Here is a 26554-nt window from a genome sequence, read left to right as displayed (position 1 = left end):
AATGGTAGGAGAGACTAAGGGTTGTGGGTTTTATTTATGGGTATAAACTTAACAATTTTCAATCTAATATTTTACAACTAAAGGTCATTTTGGTCTATTCATTAATTTTTTTGGTGTAAACTTGTAAAATTTTGATGTAAACTAATAAAGTTGATTTAGTGGTGTAAACTTAGTATTTTAGTGGTGTGTAAATAAAATTTCTCAAAACACTATCATATATGATATGTAAAAATAATTATGATAAGAATCTTAGCGGCTGATATCACATGATTTTATGTGCAGCATGTGTAACATAAAAAGCCCACAAAGTCACTTAAATCATGTGCCACCAACTCAGCAACTGACATAACCGAGATACCAATTGTTGAGATTTTTATCATTTTCGACGTAAAAAAAAGAAGTATGTAGCATCATTTAATAATAATATTATTTTTCCGTCTTCATATGGGAAAAAAAAATGGGTTCTTAATGCTGATTTAGTAGTTATGATCAAATTTTATTGCATAGTTTTTCTAATCATATCTACAAAATTTTTGCATACTTACTATTGATGATCAAATATTACATATATCTGTATATCTATATATATTATTATGATGTCGTGTATGTAATTATTGTTTGAATTCTGAAAAGAACAGGAAGGACACTTGCTAGAAATGAGAAGACTGCTTGACCTCCACGTGACATGGAAGCAAGGCACGTGCATGTAAGTGACAAACCTACTTCTTGCTTGTGCTGCCATGCAAAGGACACAAGCTCTGCTTCAAAGGATCGATTTTAGTTTTTATTTTATTTTTACTAATCCTCTTTGTATATATATAGCTATTGTATGCTGTAAGACTTCCAAATTAAAACGATATATAATAATTAAGAATGGAACAAGACTTCCAGAAATGAATGAGAAAGCAATTGTCATCATGAAATATTTATTTATTCCATGTTGCTAGGGGTTTTTTAAAAAAAAAAAAACAGCACCGTCCATCTGTTGTTCATTTAGATTATACAGATAATTCTAATTTATTAATTTTTATGCACTCCATCATAATTTCTCTTGGACTCCCACCAACATCTAGTGTTTGAAAGAAAAGAAAATTAAAAATTGTAAAAGACATTGTTTTAATTTTAATAGCCAAATATGCACGAACACTAGTACTAGCTCTCAAAAACACTCAAGTCCCGTTTGGTTTCAATGTTGTATAATTGTATATTACGCGTAATCAGAATATCAAATTTTGACAGGTATTGTGGTTACAAATTTTATAATATATGTCAAGTATTGGTAATAGGATTACTAAAAATAAAAGGTTAAAATTAAATCAACATTATCATATAACATGAATAAAATTATCATTACAATACAAGGATAATCAATCCTACCGTTACTATACACTGGCTAAGCATCGAGTGAGAAAAGAAGGTAGGATGTCATTTTCATTTATCATCATTAGTTTTTGTATTATAATCCCAACACAAAGTCTCAAACTCTTTAAAGAGCAAATTAATATATGAAGACATCACAAGTGTGTGTGTCTATATATATATATATATATATATATATATATATATATATATATATATATATGCCATGAGGAATCCATTATCATCTCACCTGCATAGCATCATCAATATTCAATCAACCAAAACAATGTTAGCATTATCACCTTCTATGCTTTCAACAATTGGATGGCCTTTAGAGGAATCTCTAATAGGCCATGAAACTACTCCTGATGATTCTCAGTCTCTTCTTGATGATCAATACTATCTACCTCCACCAATTGCTCACCCACAAATATTGGAGCCACTTCATGCCTTCACATCATATGGCACTGGAGATGAAGTTCCAAAAGATAACAGCAAGAAGCTAAATCATAATGCCAGTGAACGCCATCGCCGAACGAAGATCAACTGCTTGTATTCATCGCTACGATCATTACTTCCTCCTGATGATCAAAAGGTATATATGTATATATCGTGAACATTAACGTTTACCTACTAATACTACTGCTCTGTTTGTTTGAAGGGAAACAAGTTTCTAGAAAAGGGGATTTTCTTCATTTTTTGATGTTTGATGAAGAAATATAAAAGAAGTCAAATTCTGAATATACACCAAATTACTGTTCAGCTACAATTAGGGACTATACAGTCGAAAACAACTTATCTTTTTGTTGGCCAAAACTTGTTTTACACAACAATTATGAGTGTGTCAGGAGATGATTGCTCAGATGAGATTGAATGACATGCACAGAAGAAACTTAAATGTGAGCTAAAGGGTCCCCTAGTCTATTTTGATAGAAGAAAATCTCTTCTTTCCTAAATTTTTGCAAAATTTTCCGGAGGATGAATCTCTTCCTAATTCCTTTCCTAATAGGAGTCTATCTCCTTTAAGATCTCATGGTTTCATTTGCTCTTTAGTCACTCAAGGTTTTTGAGATGCAGCCTTGTTCGGCATCTCAAGGCCTTTCTAGTCACCGAGGCTTGTCATCTCGGCCATGTAGTGCCACGTGTTGTACTCTTGTGTCACGTGTCAATATATCATTAGAGGGTGATTTTTGATATCATCAACATTTAACTCTTTTTAACAAGAAGACAATATTTATCTATTAAAAAGTCTCTATTGATCTTGTGGAGTTGGCTCAGAGTTGAAGTGCATTTTTATAGGTGGCATATGGGTACTCTATCGATACTCGAGGAAGACAGGGGCGCTTCAAACTAGATTGCCCTTCCTCGAGTGCCCACTCGAGGATGTCATGGGCCCGACTTATTTTTGGGTTATAAAATCATAATTATATTAGGTTTTGATTTGAAATCCAAAACAGGATAGGGTTCTCTTCTTCTTCTTATTTTTGTTTTGTTTCTCTTTTGTTTCCGCCAATTTTCAATATTAGAATTTTTCGTTAAATTCACAACATGGGTCAATATTCCTAATTTAGAAGTCCTAATTGAACACACATATATAATATGCATAGATATGATCATTAATTATGCTAATTGTTTTGCTTATGTACAACTGATTTGCCACTGAAAATAATTTTTTTTTCTTTCATGAACAACAAACAAAGGAAAAACTATGTTGTCATTTTGGCCAAATGCAAGAAAATTAATAATTTACCTCTAAGACTTATTCTTCAAGAAATATATTCCATAAATAAACAAATTTTTCTAATATTGTCATAGAATCTAGTATGCTCTGCTGACCTGTGTTGGGTGAGGACAATTTTATTCATTGTGTTGCTTAATCCAAGGTTATGACAAAAGCACTAATAATCAATTGCAGAAGAAACTAAGCGTACCGGCCACAGTTGACCGTGTGATCAAGTACATACCAGAACTACAACAACAAGTCGAGAGATTGGTTGGAAAGAAGGAAAAGCTTTGTGCAAGACTATCCAGGGACTTGGATCAAGTAGTTGACCATCATCATCATGATCGAGAAAAGAAACTTAAGAGAAAATTTAATCAGACCTCTTCATTTGCAGTTTCAACGGCTAGGATTAGTGACACAGAAGTTGCTGTTCAAATTTCCACTCTCAAGATGCATGGGAACCCAATCTTACTATTATCTCATATCATATATAGCTTGGAAGAGGATGAACTGCTCTTGATTAATGTTAATTCCTCTGAATCCTCTGGAGGGATTGTTTTCTACAATTTACATCTTCAGGTACTTTAATCACCTTAATTATCATATATGTAATTAAGTTTCAGTTTGATGAATTTAGCGTTTTGTTTTTCTTATAGTTTGATGTGATTTTGTGTGTGATGGGCAGGTGGAAAGAAGTTATAAGATGGAGAGTGCGGTTTTGAGTGAGAAGCTTTTGTCATTGCATGAGAAAGGAAGTTTACTTTTCTATGAATAATATTAATGTTTAATATTAGTTTTTTTTAGCGTCGTAATAAAAATTTGAACCTTCAACCTATTCAAAATTCTAACTATACTTGTTTTCGTGAAAACATATATATTTACCACCAATTAAGTGTTTTTTTCCCTCTAACAATTGTGTACGAAGCTTAGAGCAACCACAATGATAGAATTTTGTTGGCGACAACAAAATGTATTGTGTATTGTGAAATTTGTTTTGATAATGTGGCTGAGCTAACAAAATGTATTTGTACAATAGTGTAAATTTTGTTAACTTTATTTGTAGTGTAATAGAAGTGGGACTTAATATTGATTTTAGTGTAAAATGTGAGTGTGTGTGCTGTGGGACTCACAAATAGAACCAACATGTGAGCCAACCAAAGTTCCCTCCTCTCTTCATGCCACAACAAAAAAATACCATCAAAATGTTGTCGTTGTATCCACCCATGAATCCTCTATACCCCATCAAATATTACATTTTGCACATTCATTCCCCCCTTAAAATACTATCATTGCAATTGTTCTTAGCTCCGACTTTCTCTTGAACAAGTGGAGTATCATCCCCAAAACCTAGAATTGTGCCCAAAAAAATTAGAGTTAGCGGAATCTCGAATCCATGGTTTCCTCTTCATTTTCTTTTTGACAGAAGAACAAATTTAAGCTTACATAATGACCAATTAGTTGAGAAAAGATTTACGTTATGTGAAAGTAGAAGGATTGCAAGTATGGCTTGAAGGTGGGTGGATGAGTAGTTTAAAAGATAACCATATTAATATCACCAACTCTTGAAGGCCCAAATATGAAGAAGTTATCTGTGTGAAATTTGGGCCCAATGGGCCTAAGAAGAAGAACTATAAAATTTGATGCATTACGTCTAGATATATCGAGATGGAAGCAGCATCATAATGGAGCTTTCAGCTTCGAAAGTCAAAAATTACAAGGGGAACACAATCATTCAACAAGCCTACGTGTTTGCAGAAGCAGGGGCAGGACAGGGCTGGGCTACACTGGTCTGTAGCCGGCCTAGCCCAGATTTTTGGGCTGGAGGGGAACACAATCATTCAACAGTTCACTTGAATCTCGTGTCTTGAAACACAAGAAGACCAGACTACCAGAAAATACAAAGAAAATACCATTTGATGAGCAGCCAACATCACAGATGCAAACAAACACAGACCAGGACATATTTGTCACCATAAATATTCGTTAAAACCATATTCATATGTGAAACCAGAATTAACTGGTAATCCTATAATACTCACTTCAGTTTTCATTTGGCAGTTATTTAAGCAAATATTACTGGGGGTGAAAGTAAATAAACTAGCCATTAATTATCAATTATTCTTAAATTAAGATGATATTTTTGCTATTTATTGAATTTGTATACTAGCTCAAATAATATATATTACGCAAATTTCTCGGTCATATTTCCCTCTGCATGTCTATTTTTTTTTGACATTAAACATCATGTAAATTTGTAATTCAGATTTTCTTGTTTTTAATTTTGAGCTCTACTATTTTATCAAATATTTTGATACATAACTACCCTATAGCTTGTGTATTAACCAATAAATTTAAATTTTATGATAAATAAATATTTTTTAAAAAAATATATTTAAAAACTATAATTTTATATTTACTTTTATTTTATGTACTCATTTTGACCTATACTCAATTATCTTACTTTGACATCATAATATTAATTAGTTAATTGTCAATAGGGTTTTCTATCATTCTCTTTTCGTCTCTCAAATCTCATGATAGGAAAGACCATAGGATTTTCTTTTCTTTTCTTTTCGTGAAATTAAATAAATTGAAATCTAATTCACCCGAGGATATGTATAGATAAGGGCAAATTGAATAAGAACCCAGAAAGAACCATCAAGGCATGAACCACATATTTTTGCAGAATCAGTAGGTCTTGGCATAATTAGCTAGGTACAGCTTAGAGTCTTAGACTCACTGGTTTTTTTTTAAAAAAAATGAATGAGTTGAATACTTTTTTTTTTTTGAGTACAAGTACAAACACAATATACGACACACCATCAGATCAAGCCTATGAAAGTACAGGGGCAGACGAAGCCCACACACCTCCTTGTAAATATTCGGAGGAGGTGAAACTAGAACTCATGACCTCAGTCAGGGACATGCAAAGTCATTGCCCCTCAACCAATGACTCATTTGCAATGAGTTGAATACTTAAAGAACCCTAGATGCATGAAACTGCATTAATTTGAATTAATTAACACCCTATTTTACTTTTCTTTACTAGCCAACAATATGTCAGTCCGTAGTTATTAGTATTGCTATAATTGGCTAGGCATAGCAGGACCCCAAATTCTTGGCTATCAATTGACAAATTTCCCTTGGATTAATTTAGAGGACTAGATGCATGAACGAATGGAGAAAAAAAAATATCTACCCAACCGACCATCAATCCCAATTGCACTATAATTTAATTCAAGAATGTTAGTGATACCAATAATAATTATTTTAAAAACATTCCAACAATGTGTGACAAATATTTATTGGGTGTGATGATATCGTAGCAAGAGTCTCATTGAAAATCATATCCAATGAATGCATGTCATATATTGTTAAGATGCTTTTGGGATAGTTATTATTGGAATCTTTATTATTTTTAAATTTAATTTAGGGTTGTTTTGAATAAAATTTTTTATTCCTTTTTTATACATGATTTTCTTTTATTATTATTTTTAATAAACTTTTTGTTTTTTTAAGTGATATTACATGATGTGGGGCCAAATCTTCTTCACACATGCATGCATGCATGCATCATGCGTCATGATTCATGTATGTATATGTTTTTATGTATGTATAGAGAATTTTATGGACAAACCCTAAGAATCATCACAATTTTAAAAAAGGAAAAATTGACAAAAAACTATGCAAATGAAAACGACTACATCGGACCGAAATCATTCCCCTTAAACTTGCATACAGACAAAAAGAGATAATTAAAGAGATGCATTGTATTGCGTACAAGGTGGTCAAAAGTCAAAGTGGTCGTTGTTTGTTATCATACTCTGTGGGACCTCTCGTTGGCATATGTCGTCTGACGTGTCGGGTTTTGGATACACAAACACAAGAATCTGGCCCTCCATACCTGGTCATGGCACCGAAAAACATCAATGATCAGAATCAGGACCACTCTTATATTCACTAAATAGTATACCTGATCATGCCACGGGTATATGTCTTTCGTAGAAATGGCAACAATTGAAACTCTTCATATCTCATATGGTAACTGTTTGATTGGGAAAGATGTCGTGGGATGCTTGACATTTTCTTGACACATAACAAACTATATCTGTCAAACATCCAATTGTATTTATATATATCAATTGGTGATGATTTTATATGCATTCGAATGAGTTGTAATGATACATTCGAGTGCGCACTTGTATTGTAACCCCAATTATGACAATCATATATTTTTTTATTGTTATTTTTGTAGGCTTCATGTAATACTCGAATTTAGGACCTTAATACTATTAGACGTAGAGCTCCTTACCTGATTGTTGGGATTTGATAACGTGCAGAATTGGACCATCTCTTACCCGATTGTTCGGTTATGTCAACGATCAGTTGATTAGAATGGGGATCGAGATATAATTGTCCTGAAACTAGGAAATGCTTATCAGAGCAAGACTAGCTATTACCAAAATCTATATTCAAAAATGATAAAGATGTAAGCATTTGATATTCCACTATCTCAACTGCTAAGTTATACTTATTGATTTGGTACATTCTACATGTTTCATTTGTGCACATAAAATTATGTACGTACAATAATTAGCATACTAACGACTAGAATACTGACTCGTGGGTTCCACTAAAAAAATAGAATTTAGTGTTGGCCCACACGTGTGTGCACGTACGCATCCTTCTCAAGATCATTTGGACAACGAACTGATAGACTGGTTTGATAAGGGCACAATGCATCTCTCTCTTTCTCTTCCAAATACAAACAATTTTATATCCCCAACAATAAATGATATATAAATGTTTAAAACAATAATATTCATTAATTTTAATGGGTGCAAAATTGCCAATATAAATGCGAACATATAAATTCACCTAAGAAATAAAAATTGTTGTTTTATGCATGCATGTGTTTTTAGTCATGGTGGACTACTGGCCCCTTTAAGTTTTAAACCCCTCGTCCTTCTAGTGTATTAGATAAACTAATCAGATCTATGCAGTAGTCTACAAGACTATAAACCACTCATACCAGGCAAACTCATAAAAAATACATATGAGCTCACATTTTTGGATAAGATTAAGCGTGTGTTTGGATTGAGGGATTTTGGGAGAATGGAAGGGATAATATTTTTACCTCTCCCATGTTTAGATAAATAAAAAAAAGAAATGAAAGAAAATTGATTTACTTTACTAATTTATCCTTATTTTTTATGTCAAAGTATTATGTACAATGATAAATAACTTAATTAGTCATCACTTCCCTACAAATTACTCCATTTTGGGAGGAAGAATTTTGAAAAAAAATTAATAAAATTCTTTTCAAATCTCTCTCCTTAATTTTTTATAAACTATCCAAGGGGCGTCCCTAAGGGCGGGCGAGACAGGCACCTAGGGCCCCATATTTTAGAAAAAAATACTAGATTATTAATACTATAGTAGTCACAAGAAATGCTAAATGAGTTAATTATATTGTATATTGAAAGTGATTGTCTGGAAAAAGTTGATTACACTAATATAATTAATGATTTTACATTTTAAAATGTTACAAGATTCATATTTTTAAGTAATATGCGACATTAATTTTTTCTCAAATGGCTCATTTTTAAAAGTTCGCCTGGAGGACTTAGGTACGCCACTAAACTATCTGAACAAGAGAATTGGAAGAAAACTACAATTTCATTCTCTTCTCTTTCCTCAAATCCCTCAATCTAATTACACTCTAATTCTCTAAACCATGGTGAAAAGGTATGATTAGTATACTCCTTACATCATTTGGCATCATTTGGCAACGTACAAAGACTTTTGTTCGAGTGAGATGAGCATGCATTGAAATTCAAGCACGTGCGGTAAGAGAAACAGAAAGTGACCTTGACCTTACATTAAATTACATGGGTTTTCAAATGGTTACTTTCAATTGCTCATAATTAGTCGTTTTTTCGTTCTCTTACAATACAAATTAATTTTTGGTTTTGAAACTTGAAAATTGTAACCGTGCACCTCCAGTTTTTGTTGAAAAAGTAACGGTTCTCTAAAAACTGAAAAGTTAAGGGTCTGTTTGGTATCACTTTTGTTTCTTGTTTTTTGTTTTAGTTTTCAAAAAATAGAAAATAAAAACAAAAAATATTGTTCGTTTGTATTTTCTGTTTTGATTTTTATGAAAACCAAAAACAAGCTTTCAAAATTTTTGAAAACAAGAAAAAAAAGGTTTTTAAAAGTTTTGAAAACAGAACTAATTACACTTATTATAGATTGCACTTTCTTTAAGATTTCAAATTACAAATTGTATAAAGATATGAAGACAATTATCAAATATACTTTGGGTTAGTGTTTTATTTCTTATCTTTTTTTCTTTCTGCTGATGTTTTCAATGGTGAAACACGACAAAAGCTGCAATTATAAAAAATATAGTGATGTGGATATATTTCATTATTATGAAAATAAAAGCATAAACACACTTTTTTTTTCAGTTTTATGTTTTCAGTTTTTGTTTTTAGTTTTAAATGTTCAACCAAACAAATTTTAATTTTATATTTTCATTTTATGTTTTATGTTTATGTCTTTTATTTTTATTTTCAAAATTTTTGGAAGTAATACCAAACACAACCTAAATTGGACAGCAACCCAGTACTTTTATTTATGGACCATTAATAAATAAAATTACGAGATTAAATATTTTGGTTTAATTAATTTCCATAACTTAAGAATAATTGTGTTTTACTAAAGAGAGATGCCATGTCTTTTTCATTTTACTATTATTATTCTTTTGGCTTCTGACTAAAGACGATGCATTGCACTTGAATAATAAATTTGAGGATAAATTAAATTAAGTAACTGAAATAAAAAAGAAGAATAAATTTGACAAAATCCATTCATTATATATATATATATATGTATATATATATATATGTATGTACATGGAGATGGAGGGGATTAGTTGAACCAAGACATATATAGGCATATATGATGACATATAATTCCTATACATCCCCACCTCTGGTTTGACAAAGTTTCTCTCCTTCTCTCTCTCTCTCACACACATACATATATCATACATATATATGAACACCATCAAATTTCTTATAGTTCATGCGTCAATCAATGGAGGAAGACGAGAAATAAGCGTGCGAAATTCTCCGATCCATCGATCTTCGCTGGAAATTAATTAATTTTGCTAGCTAGCTAGCTAGCTACATATATAGCTGGGTTTTGTGTTCTTCGTACATGTTTTCTTCTTCTTCTTCTTCTTCTTCTTCTTTTTTATTGATAAATATTATTGCATGTTAAAGTATTTCAGTTTGAGGTGGATGATGGTGATGCTTGTGTTGACTGTATTTCTGGTGGTGCTTCCACTTGTGTTACCGCCGCTACCTCCGCCGCCGATGATCTTTCTGTTTGTACCACTCTTGATTATGAGCCTCCTGCTTTTGCTGGCCTTCTCTTCATCAAAACTATCCCACACGACAACCAGTACTGCATCGGCAGCACCAGTTTGATGCATGGTACATATATCACTTTTTCTTACAACGAAACATTTGTATGAGTGTTTGATGGAGCTGCCGCATGAACGTTAAGATTAATTTTCGCCCATCAGTTATATATATATATAACTGCAGTATTATTATTCTTTTGTTCTGATTAACTTCATATCGTCCCAGTCCATCCATGACTTAATTTTAGATTAGAATTTACATTTGAATAAACAAGTTTGTGCAGAATCAAGTACTAATTTTGTTCTCTTTGATCTCCTTTTATGGTTTTAGTTGACATAGAATAATCTAATAACTAATTTGTTACTTGCCTTTTCTATTTGCCATTAAAACTGTGCTCTTCGTTCGATGCGTTTAAATAAATATATATATATATATACACACATCCTCATTACAAATCTAGTCAACATTTAGACGCATGTATACGTCCATGTACACATTTATTGTTTTATTTCTATGAATATATGCAATCAATTTTAGAACTTTAATTAACAAAATATATAGATAATATATATCTTCAAATGTACTCTTTGGAATGTTGAAGAGTCCAAATTTCATAATTATTACGTACAAGGAACACAAAAAAATTTTAAAAAATAAAGCAAGATCATTTTTTAAAGTTTTTTTTGGTTCTAGCTAGATCATTTTTTTAAAAAATATATAGATCATTTTTGACACATTTTCTTATCTTCTAAAATCTAAACTCGATCTCCCCCCTCTCTGAATATTAAACAATTGTAAAATTGTCATTTTATTGTGTCAAAATTGTCTGAAAATTCAGGCCATCAAATTACTGTTTGGTACATCATTAATATTAATATTGGCGTTAAATTGTGCACCAAACTAACCAAGAATTTAAAACAAAAAGATTTCAGGTTGATATCTAAGACGATGTATTTGCACGACCATTAATATTGTTTAAAACATTATTTATTGTTGGGGATATAAAATTGTTTGCATTTGGAAGAGAAAGAGAGAGGTGCATTGTACCTTGATCAAACCAGTCATCAGTTCGCTGTCGAAATGATCTTGAGACATGCGTACGTGCACACTTGTGGGCCAACACCAAACTAGATTTTTTTTAGTGGAACCCACGAATCACAATTATTATAGTGCAATTGCAATTCTAATGGGGTAATGAAGTGTTTTATTGTCTCATTTTAATGGCCTATCTAATTCTAAAACACGTATCACAATATATTTTGTTGATCACAACAAAGAAATACCATTGTAATTGCTCTAAGCGTTTCGTAGTGTAAAGACTTGGAGGTCTTATTTGTTTGGATATACTTTTTAGGTCATTCCTACTACGGTTTGAGGAATACGACCGGGTTGATTGGCATTAGGTTTATGATCGTGGTTATGGTTCTACTCACGGCGTCTCTTCTCCTGCTGCCGCCTCCGCTCTTTCCGCCGCCCTTTCTGTTATTGATGGTTCCAGTTCTTATCATGGCTTCTCTCTTTTTCTTGGCCTTCTCTTTCTCAACCCAACCGTCAGTGGCCACCGCAATTGCCGTTTGAAGCATATGATCGGAATTTTATTTCATTTTTCTGTGTCTTTAAATGAGTATTTTATTAGATTTCCTTGTTTTTTTTGAGTGGATTTAGGGTAAATTAATGAATAATTAATTGGTCTTTTTATTTCTTTATCATCTATATATCCATTGATGACCAGCTTTGGATGGATCGTGAGTTTAACATGAATACTTTAATTGGAAGGATAAATTCAAATGTCCATTTGAATTTAACTCGTCTTTACTAAAAAAAATTAGTCTATTTTTTTTTTAATTTTCTACTGTAAAATAAAAAAAAGGAATTCTTATTCACCATTATTTTGAATTTGATGAAATATTAAATTAAGAAACGCAAAATAAAAACTCTGCTATCTATTGAATCCTCAAATTTCACTTTTCGATTAAAAAATATTAAATTCAAAGTACAAGACAAAACTTGAAGTTGGTTGTAAACAATTTTTCAATATTTGTTCACCAAAAAAAGAATCTTTCTATTTTGAATTTTTTATTTATATTAATTTTCTATCATTGGAAAATTCGGTCAAAAAGGAAGGTAAGGGTGGTACATTTTTCTCAATATGCAATGTACCTTGAAATTGGACGTCATTATTGAGGTAGAAAAAGTGGGTAAGAATTTATGGAAAGTTTTGCTTTTAATATTTGTATATATATAGAAAAACGATAGGGATTTCAATAAAAAATATCTCAATCATGCTAGTAGTAAATGTTCCACTCTTTGGTTCAATCACAAGATTTTATGAGTCCCTACACTTATATCAATCAAGGGACAAGATTCATTGGAAGAGATGTTTTTTATTAGGATTCCTAACATTTTTGTTACATATATAAGGAAGCAAGCCAACCATGCTTTTACTCCATATAAAAGAAGGAAAAAAAAGTCCCAACTCCCAATAAACATTAATTTGCATGGCAGGTACTTAATCATCCTTTTAATTTTCAATCCCTTTTAGCTTAATTTAATTTAATTTTATTACAGTTTCTTCTCAATGCCATTATGCCAATTGTCAAGCATTTCTCATTTTGGGTCCTCTTGATTAAAATCCAAATAGAATTTAAATCCCCAAATTGTAGTATTAGAATTTTGAAATATATAATATTTGTTAACAAGATAATTGGGTCTATCATTTTGGAAAATACTACATGAAAAGCACTACCCGACAAAACATGAAAGCACAAGTAATTATAGAAGGAATCAAAGAATGATAAAGATTAACCAAGTTGATAATAATAATTAACAACAGAAAGTAGGAATAAATGGTGGCTTGGTTCCTACTTTTGTCCGAGATGCAGTGTATTCAGAAGAAAAAAACACCACTACTTTACTTATAATAGTTAATTGAGTTTATACTCCAACTAGAACCAAAAATAATTGCAAATGTGGACTGACTTTCTCAATCACATTATACCAATATAGTAAGTAGCACAAGTGCAGACACCAGGAAAACAAAAATAAAAAAACAAATTACCATTATCATTGTTCAAATTAAATCATGATTGCATTTATCAGTACACAAAAAAGGCCAATTACAGACTAATGTAGTGGTTGAAATTAATTAATTAATTTCAAGTTGTGTGTGTGGTGGTGTAAATAAGAAAATCAACTAGTTAATTGACTCTTTTTATGCTTCCAAAATGGATACATTTCTTGTCCAACTGTACTAGACATTGCAATATAATAATTATAATTCTTATTGCTTTGGTTTTATTTGTACAGGTAGACAAGGAAATATCTAAAAAAATAATTAAATATAATCAATCCAATTGCACATTTATGATAATGGTTTGTTTATTTATTTATTATTTCAGCTAATTTTTGAGGGTTTGACGATGATTACAATCATCGTGGCACGGTGTATTGGTGATTAATTGATGGAAAACTCATCCCACTAGTATGATATTGTAATTCTTGGGTCATTTCAGCCCAAAAATCACTTTAAAACGCGTCATGTTAGTTAAGTAAGGGGTTGCCCATATAAAACAACCCTCACCCAAACGATGTAGGACGAAGGGTCTGTTACATGAATTCACATCAATTCCTTTCCTCTTCACAAGCACGCATCACGTGTGACTCCACTATCATCACGCGAGCTAGTGCATGCTCCGATATCAAATGATGGAAAACTCATCCCACCAGCATGATATTGTAGGTCCTGGGCCATCTCAACCCAAGAACCACTTTAAAACGCGTCATGCTAGTTAAAGAAGGGTTTGCCCATATAAAACACTTCACAAGCCCTCACCCAAGCGATGTGAGATGAAGGGTCTGCCACATAAATTTATATCATTAATACTACAAAAAAGTTACATAGATATCATCATTGAAAGGATTTTTACCCTATAGTTTATTACAATTCCTTATTTTAATTTTCTTTCATTTCTTTTTTATTCATCGAAACATAAGAGAGAAATGTATTATTTCTTTCATTCTCTTCTCTTCTCTTTCCTTCCCCTCAATCCAAACACACTCTAACACTACAAGTGAGTTTTTTTTGGGAGATTGTGGATCCCATTTTACATGATATTTTGACACACTGTACTTTTTTTCCCTCTCTCAAAACAACTTGTACACATCTTTGGAGACCAGGGTTTTTTTTGGAACATAAAGAAGTGACAAAATGGACTGGAAATTTTTCAATTTTTATGGTGTACAAGAGTTCGATAAATTTTAAAAATTTAAAATATGGTATGATGTGGCACACCTCTCATGTCGTTAGATGAAAATCGTAGACTCTGTACAATCACAGAGCTCTCATATCCGACAGACTATACGGATTATTATGTCATATAATAATACAAAACATGGCGGCTAATGGCATCCAAGAAAATTGTTGATGAGCTATATCAACGGCTGAAAATGTCCGAGGAAATGAAGAAAACATGTACTTTTGTTTTTTGATAATCCTTTAATTAGCTACCAGATTAATAAATAAAGAGAGAGAGGGGAGAGAGAGAGAGAGAGATTGATGTTAGGTTTCTTCAAGTACTGCAGCAGATCCGTTGTACTTATGGTTGTGTTCTCATTATCCGTTCTTGTTCTGCCTTTGGTGTTGCCGCCGCTGCCTCCGCCGCCGTTGATACTTCTATTCCTTCCCGTACTCATCATGTCACTGCTCGTTTTCATCGCCTTCACTCCACAACCACCACAATAATTTGAGCAGGACAAGTACTCATCGTTAACCAAATCCATGCTTCTTCTTTTTTTCCCAATTTTGTTTTCTTGATTAGGTTCTTGTTTTTAATATTCATCTTAATATTGAACCAGTGCTATATATATATATGTATGAACATATATATCAATATTATCATTATTCATCAAGCCATGACTTTTCTTTTCTTCATATGATTGATATATATTATTACGTTAATTGAGTACTCAGTTTCTTACTGATTGATTGTTTCATATCGGTGATGATCCTAGCAAGCACACACATACGTATGGTTCCAAAATGAATATCATAGGAGAATCTGGTGTTGCTTCATCGATTGAATGTGTAAAATAAGACTAATATTTTAAATTAATTTCTTGCATTCTTAATTTTTTTTTTGTGGTATTGTATTTAATTTCCTTATGTGGGAATATATGAAACTATATATATATATATATATACACCAGACTGACTGACAATCCAATGTCCCAATTTTACAGAAGCCGCCCACCAACTAACCATGCCACTAGTAATCAAATTCTACTTAATGTACGTAATGATATTGGAAATTTTGAAAAAACAAATAATAGTATGGTTTAGTTAATATTGTATACTTTTTAAAGCAGAACTGCTACCTTCACTTGCACGACTGCCCACATACACGAGCCACCCGGGAAGGAGCCAATTAACCCACCAGGTGTGACGATCCGCCGCCACTACCGACGAAATCTCAGAAGGAATCTCTTCAATCCAAACTCTGAAACTCAGTCCTTGAAAAGATAATTTTGTGAGACGATGAGCAGCATTATTGGCACATATACGGACTGATTTGCCACTGCAAGAAATTAAGACGTCAGCAGACGACGAATCTCCAAAACAACTGAACACTACCAAGCTGTAAGATGCAAATCTCTTCCTCCGATGGCGCTAGCAATAACATGTTGGCTCTGCGCCTTGTTAAAAAGAGGTACTGAGTAGCAAACCCTTGCATCCCGTGGGAAACCCACATCCTCAGCTTCAGCTTGATGGCCATATAGAAGAGGAACATGAAGCTAGCCATTTATATATGTTGCCAAATTTGGACCTTAGCTCCAATATTACCTATCCTCCATCGTAACCCATCCAAGAGTAAACCTCTTGCTCCCAAAAACTCGCCCATAAATAAGATGCATTACTGCGTTTAGGTGCGTGGAGGAAGTCTGAATTCCAAAAATATTTGACACGAAGAACGCGGCTTGAAAGGGAATCAGGTTGTTGAAATTAAGATCCTCCATCCTCAATGCTTACCTCCAGAGCGCTTAGGCTCACATAATTTCGACCACGCCAACCAACAAGGCGAGCTCTGGTCGGGATTTTTCATTCACCAAATCCTTCGAATAAGCTGATCTATATCCCCACAGAGACTTTGGAAGCTTGAAAAGTTGCACGGCATATAAAAGGGATACCCCAACTATAACAGGAAGACCAGATTTGTATCAAACCTCTAAAACTCCAATCATGGACGTCAAAAGAGAAAGAAGTGTTGAGATTTATTCAAGAGAAAACTAAAGTGCATAAGTGCATAACGTAGCCTACATACATGTATATGCATGTAAATATGAAGAGCATTAATCCAATTGATTTGAGTTGGTTTTACATGAATTATCAATTAAAGTAAGAACTATATTAAATGTCATCAATGATATTAATGCATGTGGTCGTTTCGTGATAAAATTAAAGCTCTGATCCATAAATTAATGGAAAAATAATGGATGGTGAGGATCAGTACATGCTCTACAAAACGGATTAACGGAAATTAAACAAGGGACCACCGTAGACAAATTTCTATCCTAAATGTAAATGCATATATAACCGAAACGAATACATGTAATGAATTTTAAAATGATTTTTCTCATTAATTCGTGTAGTCGATTCCAAATTTGTGAGATAAAAATTTGGATGATGATGGTGATGCTATTTATGCATTTCCATTCGTGGTAAATTTTTACCTGTATTTTTTCCTTTAATTTTGTATTTTTTGTGGATTATGTAATGCATGGGAAATTGGGAATACAAGTTTGACAAAGTTAATGTTACATGAAATTAGTCCTATTTATTAGCTAGCATATGAAACTAATTAGCGTAAACGATTTAGCAAGGATGATGGCGATCAATCTATTGATCTTGAAAATTTTAAACAAATTTTTTTTTTCCTTCAATTGTTTGATTTCAAAATGATTAGTCTCAAAAGTTTAAAAGAAGAATAGTCTCTCTCTTTTTTTAAACGAAACCACTTATTTATATTGCCAATATGTATTATTCGTTTATTAGAATTTTCAGCCCATATACATATCAATAATATTGTCCGCTTTAGGCTCTCCAATTCCCATGAATATATCGGGCTCGTATGACTTTATCTTCTCAGGAGGTCACCCGTTCAGTTCCCGTAAATACATCGGGCCCGCATGGCTTTGTCTTCTTAAGAAGTCACTCATCACAATAGTACTCTCGCTGAAGCATGCTTAATTGCGGAATTACTAAGTGATGTTGTTCTCCAGGAAAACACGTTGTTGATGATTAAGAACTGAAATTATCTATATATGTTAACATCCTTTTAAACAAGCTAATTAATTGTGTAATTTTATATGAATCTTTGGCCTTTTGAATTGATTCACCCTCCACAAATATGTTCTTTTCATGTTATTAAATGTCTGGTAAAAAGTTTCAATTTTTTTTAAAAAAAATAAAAACCTCTTGAAATATATATTTTTTAATTTTTTTAAAAAAAAAGGGATGAGAGAGGAGTTTTGTTTTGGGGGGAATGTATTCATTAAATACAAAAGGTGTGTGACTGACAAAAGCAAAACACACATTGACATATACGTTGATGGTTGGTTGAACCAGGACACACCACACTTGACCCTTCGTTCTTCTCTTCAAACCCAAACCCTCGTCCCCATCGCCCCCTTAATAAGGACGACCTCCACTTTCTGATCCTTAATTTAATTTTCTCTCTCTCTCTCTCTCTCTCTCTATATATATATATATATATATGTATGTATGAAGAGGTTCTTTGGGTGGAGATCAATTTTGTTTTTGGCAGTCGTGGCGGTTCTTCTGCTGGTGTTGCCGCCGTATCTTCCGCCATTGCCTCCGCCGCCGACATTGCTACTGTTTGTGCCTTTGATGATAATGTCTCTCCTCTTTATGCTCGCATGCTCTCCGCCTACTCCTCGCGAAGCAAGGATGATGATCCACATGGATGTTTGATAAATTGGTTTTATTTTGTTTTTTTTCCTCTTAAATATTGTTGTTGTAAGTAAAAAATCATTAGTATTAGTGTGTATAACACTCTGAGTTGGTTGGGGATGAATCCTTTTAAGTTGATCGATTGAGGAATCTAAGTTTAATTCTTCACATCAATATCTTGCGACTTATAACTCAATTGAGGAATTTAAGTTTAATTCTTCACATCAATATCTTACTACGATTTATTAGGTACTTAAGAGCGGAAGAATCTGAGTATTATTTTCTTCCTAATAACATTTCGACAATGCAGAGAATTCAGTGTTGAACACAGAATTTGAAACAATGAACAGCAAATTCAGGAGTGCAAACATCTTTTGCTTGAGATACCATACATATGAGAAACACAAATCAAATGATCTTCGGTTAAAAATAATAAACTTTTATCCCTCAACTATATATATGATTTCATTTTCGCCCCTAAACTATTTTTCCTCCTATGATATCAATCATCAAACCTAGTACAAGAAAATTATACGCCACCTGCCAAACCTGTTTGTTACCATGTTCTGGTTGAGATTCCATTTTATATGAAACAATACCCCACCTGAAAGCTTGCAGACTGCTATGGTTCCACAAGGTTCACATGTGATAATAAAGAAATAAGAAAAGGTACAAGGGTTCCATAAACAACCTTACCATAAACAAATGACCAAGAGTTCAAAGTAAAGAACAACAATAACACGCACAGCCTAATAAGTTCACACAACGCATCGTTGCAGCACGAGTAATCCAGATTAACTGGAAAAAATTTAAATAGCATAATGCGTATCTGCTCGCATACTTAATACCATTTGACATCCCAAGTCTTAACTTCACATGAACCAGACCTTTTTCCACTAACATTCCAAATTTGATCTTTGAGGAAACTCCAAGGCAGGCTCACAAGCTGCCCTGATGACTCTCTACCTTTAGTACTCATCTGCCAGTAACAGCAGTCATTGCAATTGACCATATAAGCGTAATGCCATTCCCCTTCGACATGCCTTCACCTCCCGTTTAAGTAAGAATCTACTGTTTCTTTTCATTTCGCCAGGTAGCAAACAATGACCAACTGCCCAATGCTTCCAAGACACTATATGGGCAACCCACCCATTCAGAAAGGTGATGTATCATCTTAAGTGCCACATTTTCAAACCCTAACACGGTCACAACCACCATTCACTGCAACTGGAAAGCTCGGCAGAAGCTGTATGACAAGAAGAAAATTATTCACTAAAATCATAAGAAATGACAAAAAATATATACAAGCATATAATAATAGAGTACATGTACATAGTGACTATCTTAATTTACTCAAAACGTTGCCATACTATTTTCTAAAAATCTCTCAAATCCTGCTATGTTAAAATTGCACCACAGAGCAAAAGGTCCTATTGAGCTGGTTCAACAGACAGGTCAGGCCTGGATTTCAGAACACTAGTAAAAAAAACTTAAAATCTAATGAGAACTTCTTACTATCATCTTGAAAATCCATGTCTCTCAATCATAACACTTATGCGGACAGCATAAAAAACGTTACATAACTAATTTCACAAGATCAATATGCTCCTAAGGCCACATCCATATGAGCATAATATCAGAAAAATTCAACCTTGATGGACGCTCAACATATCTACTAATTAGACTAACACTGTAACACACATATCAAATCTATCCATCCATTTGAAAATACAGATGTTCCCTCTAAAAACACATAAATGAAAACTGCAGACAGTATCCTCAATTAAAAGAAAAAAGAAAAGAAAAATTTGTACAAAAAGACATATTTGGGCAGATAAAGAACGATACCAATTTGGTGGCAGATGCCCGCAACACCAAGATTATCCAACAAAAACTACTTCATATTTGGCAGGGTTGCAAAGGCAAAGACTGAATCAGGTCGTGCCAGTCTGCAGGATCTTCACTGCAAAAGATTCTTAAAAAAAGGACATGGATCGGTGAAATTAATTGAGGAACAAAAAAGAATAGTTACACAGCAGAGAATCAGTTATATTACAAGCAGAAAATGGAGACTTGTGAAAACTAACCATATATGTCTTCATAATGATCTCACACAAAGAAACGACCTTCCCGAGGAGGAACTCCCTTAAACTGCTCTGGCAGCGGCATAGGTTGCTGCATTGTTTTGCCAAGTTGCTGCTGCTGCTCTTGGTATAGCTTCAGATGATCAGGAATCTGGTACTCCTGCAGAATTCTATGGTTTTCCAGTTGAGGTTGCATATTTGGGAGTTGTTTTCCAGGGAACGGAAAGCTTGTAGATCCTGTCATGCTGTTGTTCACATTCACATGATAGGATGATTGAGCTGTGTGATTGGTAGCATTTGTAAACCCCATGCTTTTTGTTGATGACGGCAGCTGATATCCATCTAGCCAGCTATAATCATCCATCTGCATATTGCCATCCACACTAATACCAGACAGGGACTCATTTACAGGTTTTGGGGGAACAGGGCTAAAGCCAGGAGGAGGACCAACACGACGAGCTGGACGGCTAACAGGATTCTTTCTGGCAACTGCAGGCAAGGCTGATGATGACTTCATGTGCAGACCATCAAAACTTTGTTCTGATGGCAAGACAGAATCACGTTTAGATGGTATTATAGAATCCGAAACTTGACCAGAAAACCCATTGCGCGAAATGAGATCCACGGAGAGTGGGAGGGGAAGAGAAGCTGCAGTAGGCTGCATAACTCCAACATATTCTTGCAACCTATGCTTCATGGCAAGCCCATTCTCCGACAAATTCAAATTGTTTAACCCATTTGCAATGGGAATTTCAGACTCCCTCAGCCACTTTGAAGTACTAGGTTGGATTGGTTGCAAAGGCAATGGAATAGTAGAAAGAGATGCAGTTGGCCAACCGTTTGCATCAGAAACGTTCATCATGAAACTACCATTATGGCTATGGGGAGCCGAAATGGTACCAGCAGAACTTCCTATATCACCCTGCAAAGCATTAGAAGAACACCCAATAATCTCAGAAGGCATTGGCAAAGTGGGTTTGAAAACAATGACTTCATCCTCTTCTTCTCCATCCATATGTAACTGTGACTTCGACTGTAAAAGTCCCAAACCCATTTTCTGCTTACCTGAATGTTCTTCCACCAAACCATTTGAAACAGGAGCTTCAAAAGAATCAATCAGCTCATAATCAGCTATTTCAGGCTCAACACCAACAGAAAATTTCTTCCCCCTTGAATCAAAGTACATGCTTTGCTGCCCAACCTGAACAACACTTACAAGAGCCTTTCCAGCTGATATAATCCTCTGAAGACGAGCTCTCTTTGCCTTTCCAATACCATCACTTCCAGGGGACTGCTTCCTTGAAAAATCAATAATTGATTGCGCAGAAGCAAGGGGAAGGAATCCTCTTAACTCAAAGTCCTCCCATAATGCAAGCCGATTCCCAGTTTCACCCTCATCATATCTGCTCATGTTGAAAAAACATGTTTCGTCTTTGTTGTCCTCGATTGAAATGATTGTATTGGACAAGAGCTTATTCATAAGTAAGACACAGTTGTTCCAAAAAAATGATCGTGCAGCAGCTTGCTTTTCCTCTACTTCACTTCCAGCTGCAATATCTGGATGACATGCTAACCACTCCATAAATATCAGCACACCAGGCAATAGCGAGCTTTCAGAAGCATCAAGCAGTTGTAGACATCTCTTGACAATGAGCCCCGTAAACTCAAAGACAGAAGTAAAAGCATTCTTGAGTAGAAATGAACGTTGTAAAATGTCAGCATAGGATTGATTGTCAACTTCTCGACTCATATTATGCACTGTGAATATGAGAATGGCTATAAGTCTAACAATGAGAATTCCTATATCTGCAGCACCTGAACCAAATTTGTAGTTTTCTTCAGGCCCTGATGAGAGAAGCTCAATCAAATCACCTCTAACCATAGAGAATACTTCCCCAAAAGTCTCCAAGCTGGGGAAAAATATATATTAATATGGAAAAAATATTACTGCCGACAAGATATTGACCACATTTAAATGTCAAGGTGAGGTACCTCGTGCGTGTAAAGAGGATGCCATTTAGTCGCACAAATCCAATGCTGAAAGCTTTAAAACCTTTGGGCTTACGAGATGAATTTTCTTTCACAGAACTAGCTTCCACTTTACTATCATTCAAGGTTGTTGCCCCAACTCTTCCTTTTTCTTTCACATTCATCTGCGTTGGTGCACTCTTCATTGATGTACCATTGGCATCATCCAAAAGCAGGAAAAAGCTCTGACGATTCTGTTAAAAATGTACAACATTATGTCATATGTGCATCATGTAAACAACATAATTTATCGTATGCCAAACTTCTCCAAAAAATAAATTTCAAGAGTACTAACTGGTCAAATGCAAGCCATGAACAGTGGCAAAAGCCATATGAAAATCAAGAGTTAATCGGCATGTTATAAATATTAAAAATTACCTTTTCAAATGCAACAATTAAGTTATCCCTAGCAGTTGGAAATGGGTTATCAACTGCCAAACTCCGGAAGTAGCAATATATTGGCAACAATTCATCCCCAGAGTAGGAAGCCACTATCGCAAGCTGATGATAAGTAAAAGATGAGTTCACAGTAACCAAAACCGAATAAATATAATAGGAAACCTAGAAGAATACAAAACATATGAGAGATCATCAATTATGAGTCAAATAGAAAACCTGGTGATGAGGATTGCCGCTTGAAGGCCAAAGTGAGCAAGCTTGCATATAGTAACTTGATGCTGCTGCAAAATCTCTAGTCTTTGAATCACCTTCCCCATATAAGCCTTTATAACGCGAAAGATCACCCAAGTAAATTAGACAACGGTAACAAGAAACAAGCCCTTTCTTTCTCTCGGTGGATTTATTTCCATCTTTAGAGACAATTATTAGAGTCTCTGGATCATCAGAGAAATATCCCAGAGGTAAACCATACTTTGCTTTGATTTTGAGCATAAGATCATGATAAAATCCTGTTGCTTCAGAAAGAAAGTTCTTAAACTGGGAACGAATTTTTGCAATTCGCTCAGGTCGGGTGGAAACTTTCCCACGCTGAGATGTGGCTAAACCAGTGGGAGCAACAGCAGCATTGAAGTGTCTTCGTAGCTCCTCAATACGGCGGTAATGCAACTGCCACAAAGCATACTCTATTTCATGTTGTTCAGCAAAAGCATGATCTTCAAGGATAATTGCTTCATAATTTTCTCGCATCTGTTGCCAGGCATTAGGATCTGATGGAATTCTGGCCTGGGCTGACCTTCGACGCTTGTTATCCAACTCAACATTCTAAAGAGAGTAACAAAGAAAAATGTGATACATATGATTTTCTCTTTTAGAGTTTTAGTTGTTTTTTTTTTCCTTTAGTCTTTTGGTAGGGTAGAACCAAAGAGGGTGCAATTTTATTTCATTGACCTTTTTAACTTTTGTATTTCAGATGAGAGAGACCATATCTAGATACAATTAAAATAAAATGGGAACAGAAACTAATAATCTACATGCTAACGCCACATATGGAAATATATACTGCTGTCCTCAAACCAGGTATAGATTATCCAGTCACAATCACTAGATTCAAGGATAATTGCTTCATAATTTTCTCGCATCTGTTGCCAGGCATTAGGATCTGATGGAATTCTGGCCTGGGCTGACCTTCGACGCTTGTTATCCAACTCAACATTCTAAAGAGAGTAACAAAGAAAAATGTGATACATATGATTTTCTCTTTTAGAGTTTTAGTTGTTTTTTTTTTCCTTTAGTCTTTTGGTAGGGTAGAACCAAAGAGGGTGCAATTTTATTTCATTGACCTTTTTAACTTTTGTATTTCAGATGAGAGAGACCATATCTAGATACAATTAAAATAAAATGGGAACAGAAACTAATAATCTACATGCTAACGCCACATATGGAAATATATACTGCTGTCCTCAAACCAGGTATAGATTATCCAGTCACAATCACTAGATTCAAGTTTCCAACATATAGCACAATTTAAGACTAGCTTAAAGTGTCTTACCAGCCACTACTCAATACATGATTTAATGGGACATAGAACAGCACATGTAAACCAAAAACATTGAAACACAAATATCTCATCTCTAAATACCTTGTTGTAAAGGCGTTGGGCGCGCTCTCCTGATGAAAGATCCGGTGAATTATCCATCATTATCGTCATCATCTATAGAAATACACGTCTTCAAGTTCCTCCATGAAAAAAGTAGTTTTGGTTGCAATATGTAGCATTTGACCTGTCACACAACTGCAGAACATAAGCTCGCCTATTGTTCTTGTATGCTTAAAATAAACCAAGATGAGCTTACTATTTTGACAGTATGAAGTATGCGAAAAAAACCTATGTAGATAAGTGGAGAACTTCAAACCAACTTATGGTACTTCTAAGCAAGTATATCAATGGATCAGAATTGCAGCCGTCATGTGCTTAAGAATATACTCAAAAAACACATCAACAGGACCATTTCTAATAACAGTCCAAGCAACAGCACTTATAAGTTACAACATCTTCCCAAAGGACATGTTTCCAAATTGACATCTCAACCTCTTCAGTCAAAGTCAAAATAAAAAGAGAGCCACATTTTAAGATTTATAATGCAACATCTATTATAGAGTGCATCTATGGTAAATGTAAACAACTCATGTGCAACAGGCTCTCGCAATGGGTAGGGTCAGGAACATGTAGGATGTACACAGATTTTACCCCCACATAATACGTGGAGAGACTATTTTCAAGAATTGAAACTCGTGACCTCTAGGTTGTACCACTGCAACTCTCTCACTAGGCCACATGCTCATCTATTATAGAGTGCATCTATGTGCTAAAAGATAAGAAGAGCACAAAAAAAGTGCTTCTATCTCATAATGTCCAAATATCAATGGAAATACTGGTAAAAACAAAGAGATTGCCGCTTAATTACAGTTTTGCACAGCCATATAACATGGAGGTAACATCAATAAAACCCATGATAGTATCCTAAATCAAACCGAGTATTCAAACTACTACCAATTCTCCAGCAAACCAATGCAATTCCAACGATAAATTCAATATCATAGATGCCAGCACGAGACATTCCTCTTTTTTTGTTATGAAGAAACAGCACTCGATGAACTTTCTAGCATCACAAAAAAATCAACTCTAACTTTAAAATCAAGCATGATAATGCATATGATTAACATTAGGTGCAACAAAAATCGAGTTCAACATTACCGAACCCTAATCATGAAAATTAGAGTCAACGAGCTCGAGAAAAAGCTCAGAACGATTAAAAAACGATAGTGCAAGCAATCAAAGTAAAATCAAAAACAGAACCCCCAAATCCCACAAAGCATTACAAAAAAAAAATGCAAATTGGAAAAAGAGAGGAAAAAAACCGAATACCGAATCAGATCGGCGAGGATCCAGCGGTGGAATCGCGAATCCCAAAGAATGGCGAGAAAGCGGAGAGCATGAGAGAAAGTCGGAGAGATTGATGAATGATCTAGGGTTTGGTGCAATTGAAAGAGCGATTTGGGATTAAATTAGGATTTGCGTGGTTTGACGTGTGGGTGTTGAAGTCGTTGATAAGTTTTCTGTGGGCTTTTTTGTCCTAGGCGGCCCCTATAATATACCACGCTTTTTGTTTTTTATTCGACTTGTATTATACTTTTCTTTTTTTGACAAGACTTGTATTACAAAAACAATAAATTTTTTTTTTAGAAGAAAAACAATAAATATTTTTAAACAAAGAAAAATTTTAAGAATTTGTATTGGGATTTGGATATGTTATTAAAGCTTTTGTTTCCAATAAGATTTTTAAACAAATTAATAGGAGTATTTACTAATTCTCCATATATAATTTAGTTAATATATCATTCTTATGGTTGCCATTCCTATTCCAAATTGAAACGAAAAAGATGTGCACATCTTTTTTTTTGTGAATTTAAAATATATTATTAAAATGTGTGAATATTTAAAAGACGTAATATACAAATTTAAACATGTGGACGTGCACTTGCTAGAGGCCGTGTTGTAAAT

The 26554-nt window shown here is 34.0% G+C and overlaps 2 protein-coding genes across 3 annotated transcripts; one reads left to right on the top strand and one right to left on the bottom strand.

Moving 5' to 3' along the window:
* Window positions 1-1645: 1645 nt before the first annotated feature.
* LOC120012441 (transcription factor ORG2-like) lies at window positions 1646-3857 on the top strand. The gene is made up of 3 exons (XM_038863868.1): window positions 1646-1954; window positions 3275-3661; window positions 3768-3857. Exons 1-3 carry the CDS (start codon window positions 1646-1648, stop codon window positions 3855-3857), a joined length of 786 nt encoding a protein of 261 aa, XP_038719796.1.
* A 15284-nt stretch (window positions 3858-19141) lies between these two features.
* Window positions 19142-26112, bottom strand: LOC120011889 (protein SMG7-like). Of its 2 annotated transcripts, XM_038863053.1 has the most exons (8): window positions 25919-26112; window positions 24632-24784; window positions 23209-23814; window positions 22972-23094; window positions 22558-22787; window positions 20569-22475; window positions 20330-20456; window positions 19142-19727 (listed from the first exon to the last, which is right to left on the bottom strand). In XM_038863053.1, the coding sequence occupies exons 2-6, from the start codon at window positions 24701-24703 to the stop codon at window positions 20591-20593; spliced, it is 2916 nt and encodes a 971-aa protein (XP_038718981.1). In that variant the 5' UTR covers window positions 24704-24784; window positions 25919-26112; the 3' UTR covers window positions 19142-19727; window positions 20330-20456; window positions 20569-20590. The 2 variants fall into 2 exon arrangements, with proteins under 2 accessions (XP_038718981.1, XP_038718980.1); XM_038863052.1 differs by lacking the exons at window positions 24632-24784; window positions 25919-26112 and having other exon boundaries at window positions 20330-20444; window positions 23209-24032.
* Between the last annotated feature and the right edge of the window lie 442 nt (window positions 26113-26554).

Source organism: Tripterygium wilfordii, chromosome 13, assembly GCF_013401445.1.
Source record: "Tripterygium wilfordii isolate XIE 37 chromosome 13, ASM1340144v1, whole genome shotgun sequence".
In the NCBI taxonomy this organism is placed as follows: Eukaryota; Viridiplantae; Streptophyta; class Magnoliopsida; order Celastrales; family Celastraceae; genus Tripterygium; species Tripterygium wilfordii.
Note: the sequence above shows the minus strand (reverse complement) of the source record. Positions and strands in the feature narration are given on the sequence as shown.

Bases quoted from the DNA above. Each gene is read 5' to 3' on its own strand.
- LOC120011889 (XM_038863053.1), bottom strand. From the start codon at position 24,703: ATGATGACGATAATGATGGATAATTCACCGGATCTTTCATCAGGAGAG. The intron at 23,815-24,631 runs GTATTTAGAGAT...TACTCTCTTTAG, and splicing joins CCCAACGCCTTTACAACAAG to AATGTTGAGTTGGATAACAA. The intron at 23,095-23,208 runs GTTTTCTATTTG...ACTTATCATCAG, and splicing joins GCGGCAATCCTCATCACCAG to CTTGCGATAGTGGCTTCCTA.
- LOC120012441 (XM_038863868.1), top strand. From the start codon at position 1,646: ATGTTAGCATTATCACCTTCTATGCTTTCAACAATTGGATGGCCTTTA. The intron at 1,955-3,274 runs GTATATATGTAT...AATCAATTGCAG, and splicing joins TTCCTCCTGATGATCAAAAG to AAGAAACTAAGCGTACCGGC. The intron at 3,662-3,767 runs GTACTTTAATCA...TGTGATGGGCAG, and splicing joins TCTACAATTTACATCTTCAG to GTGGAAAGAAGTTATAAGAT.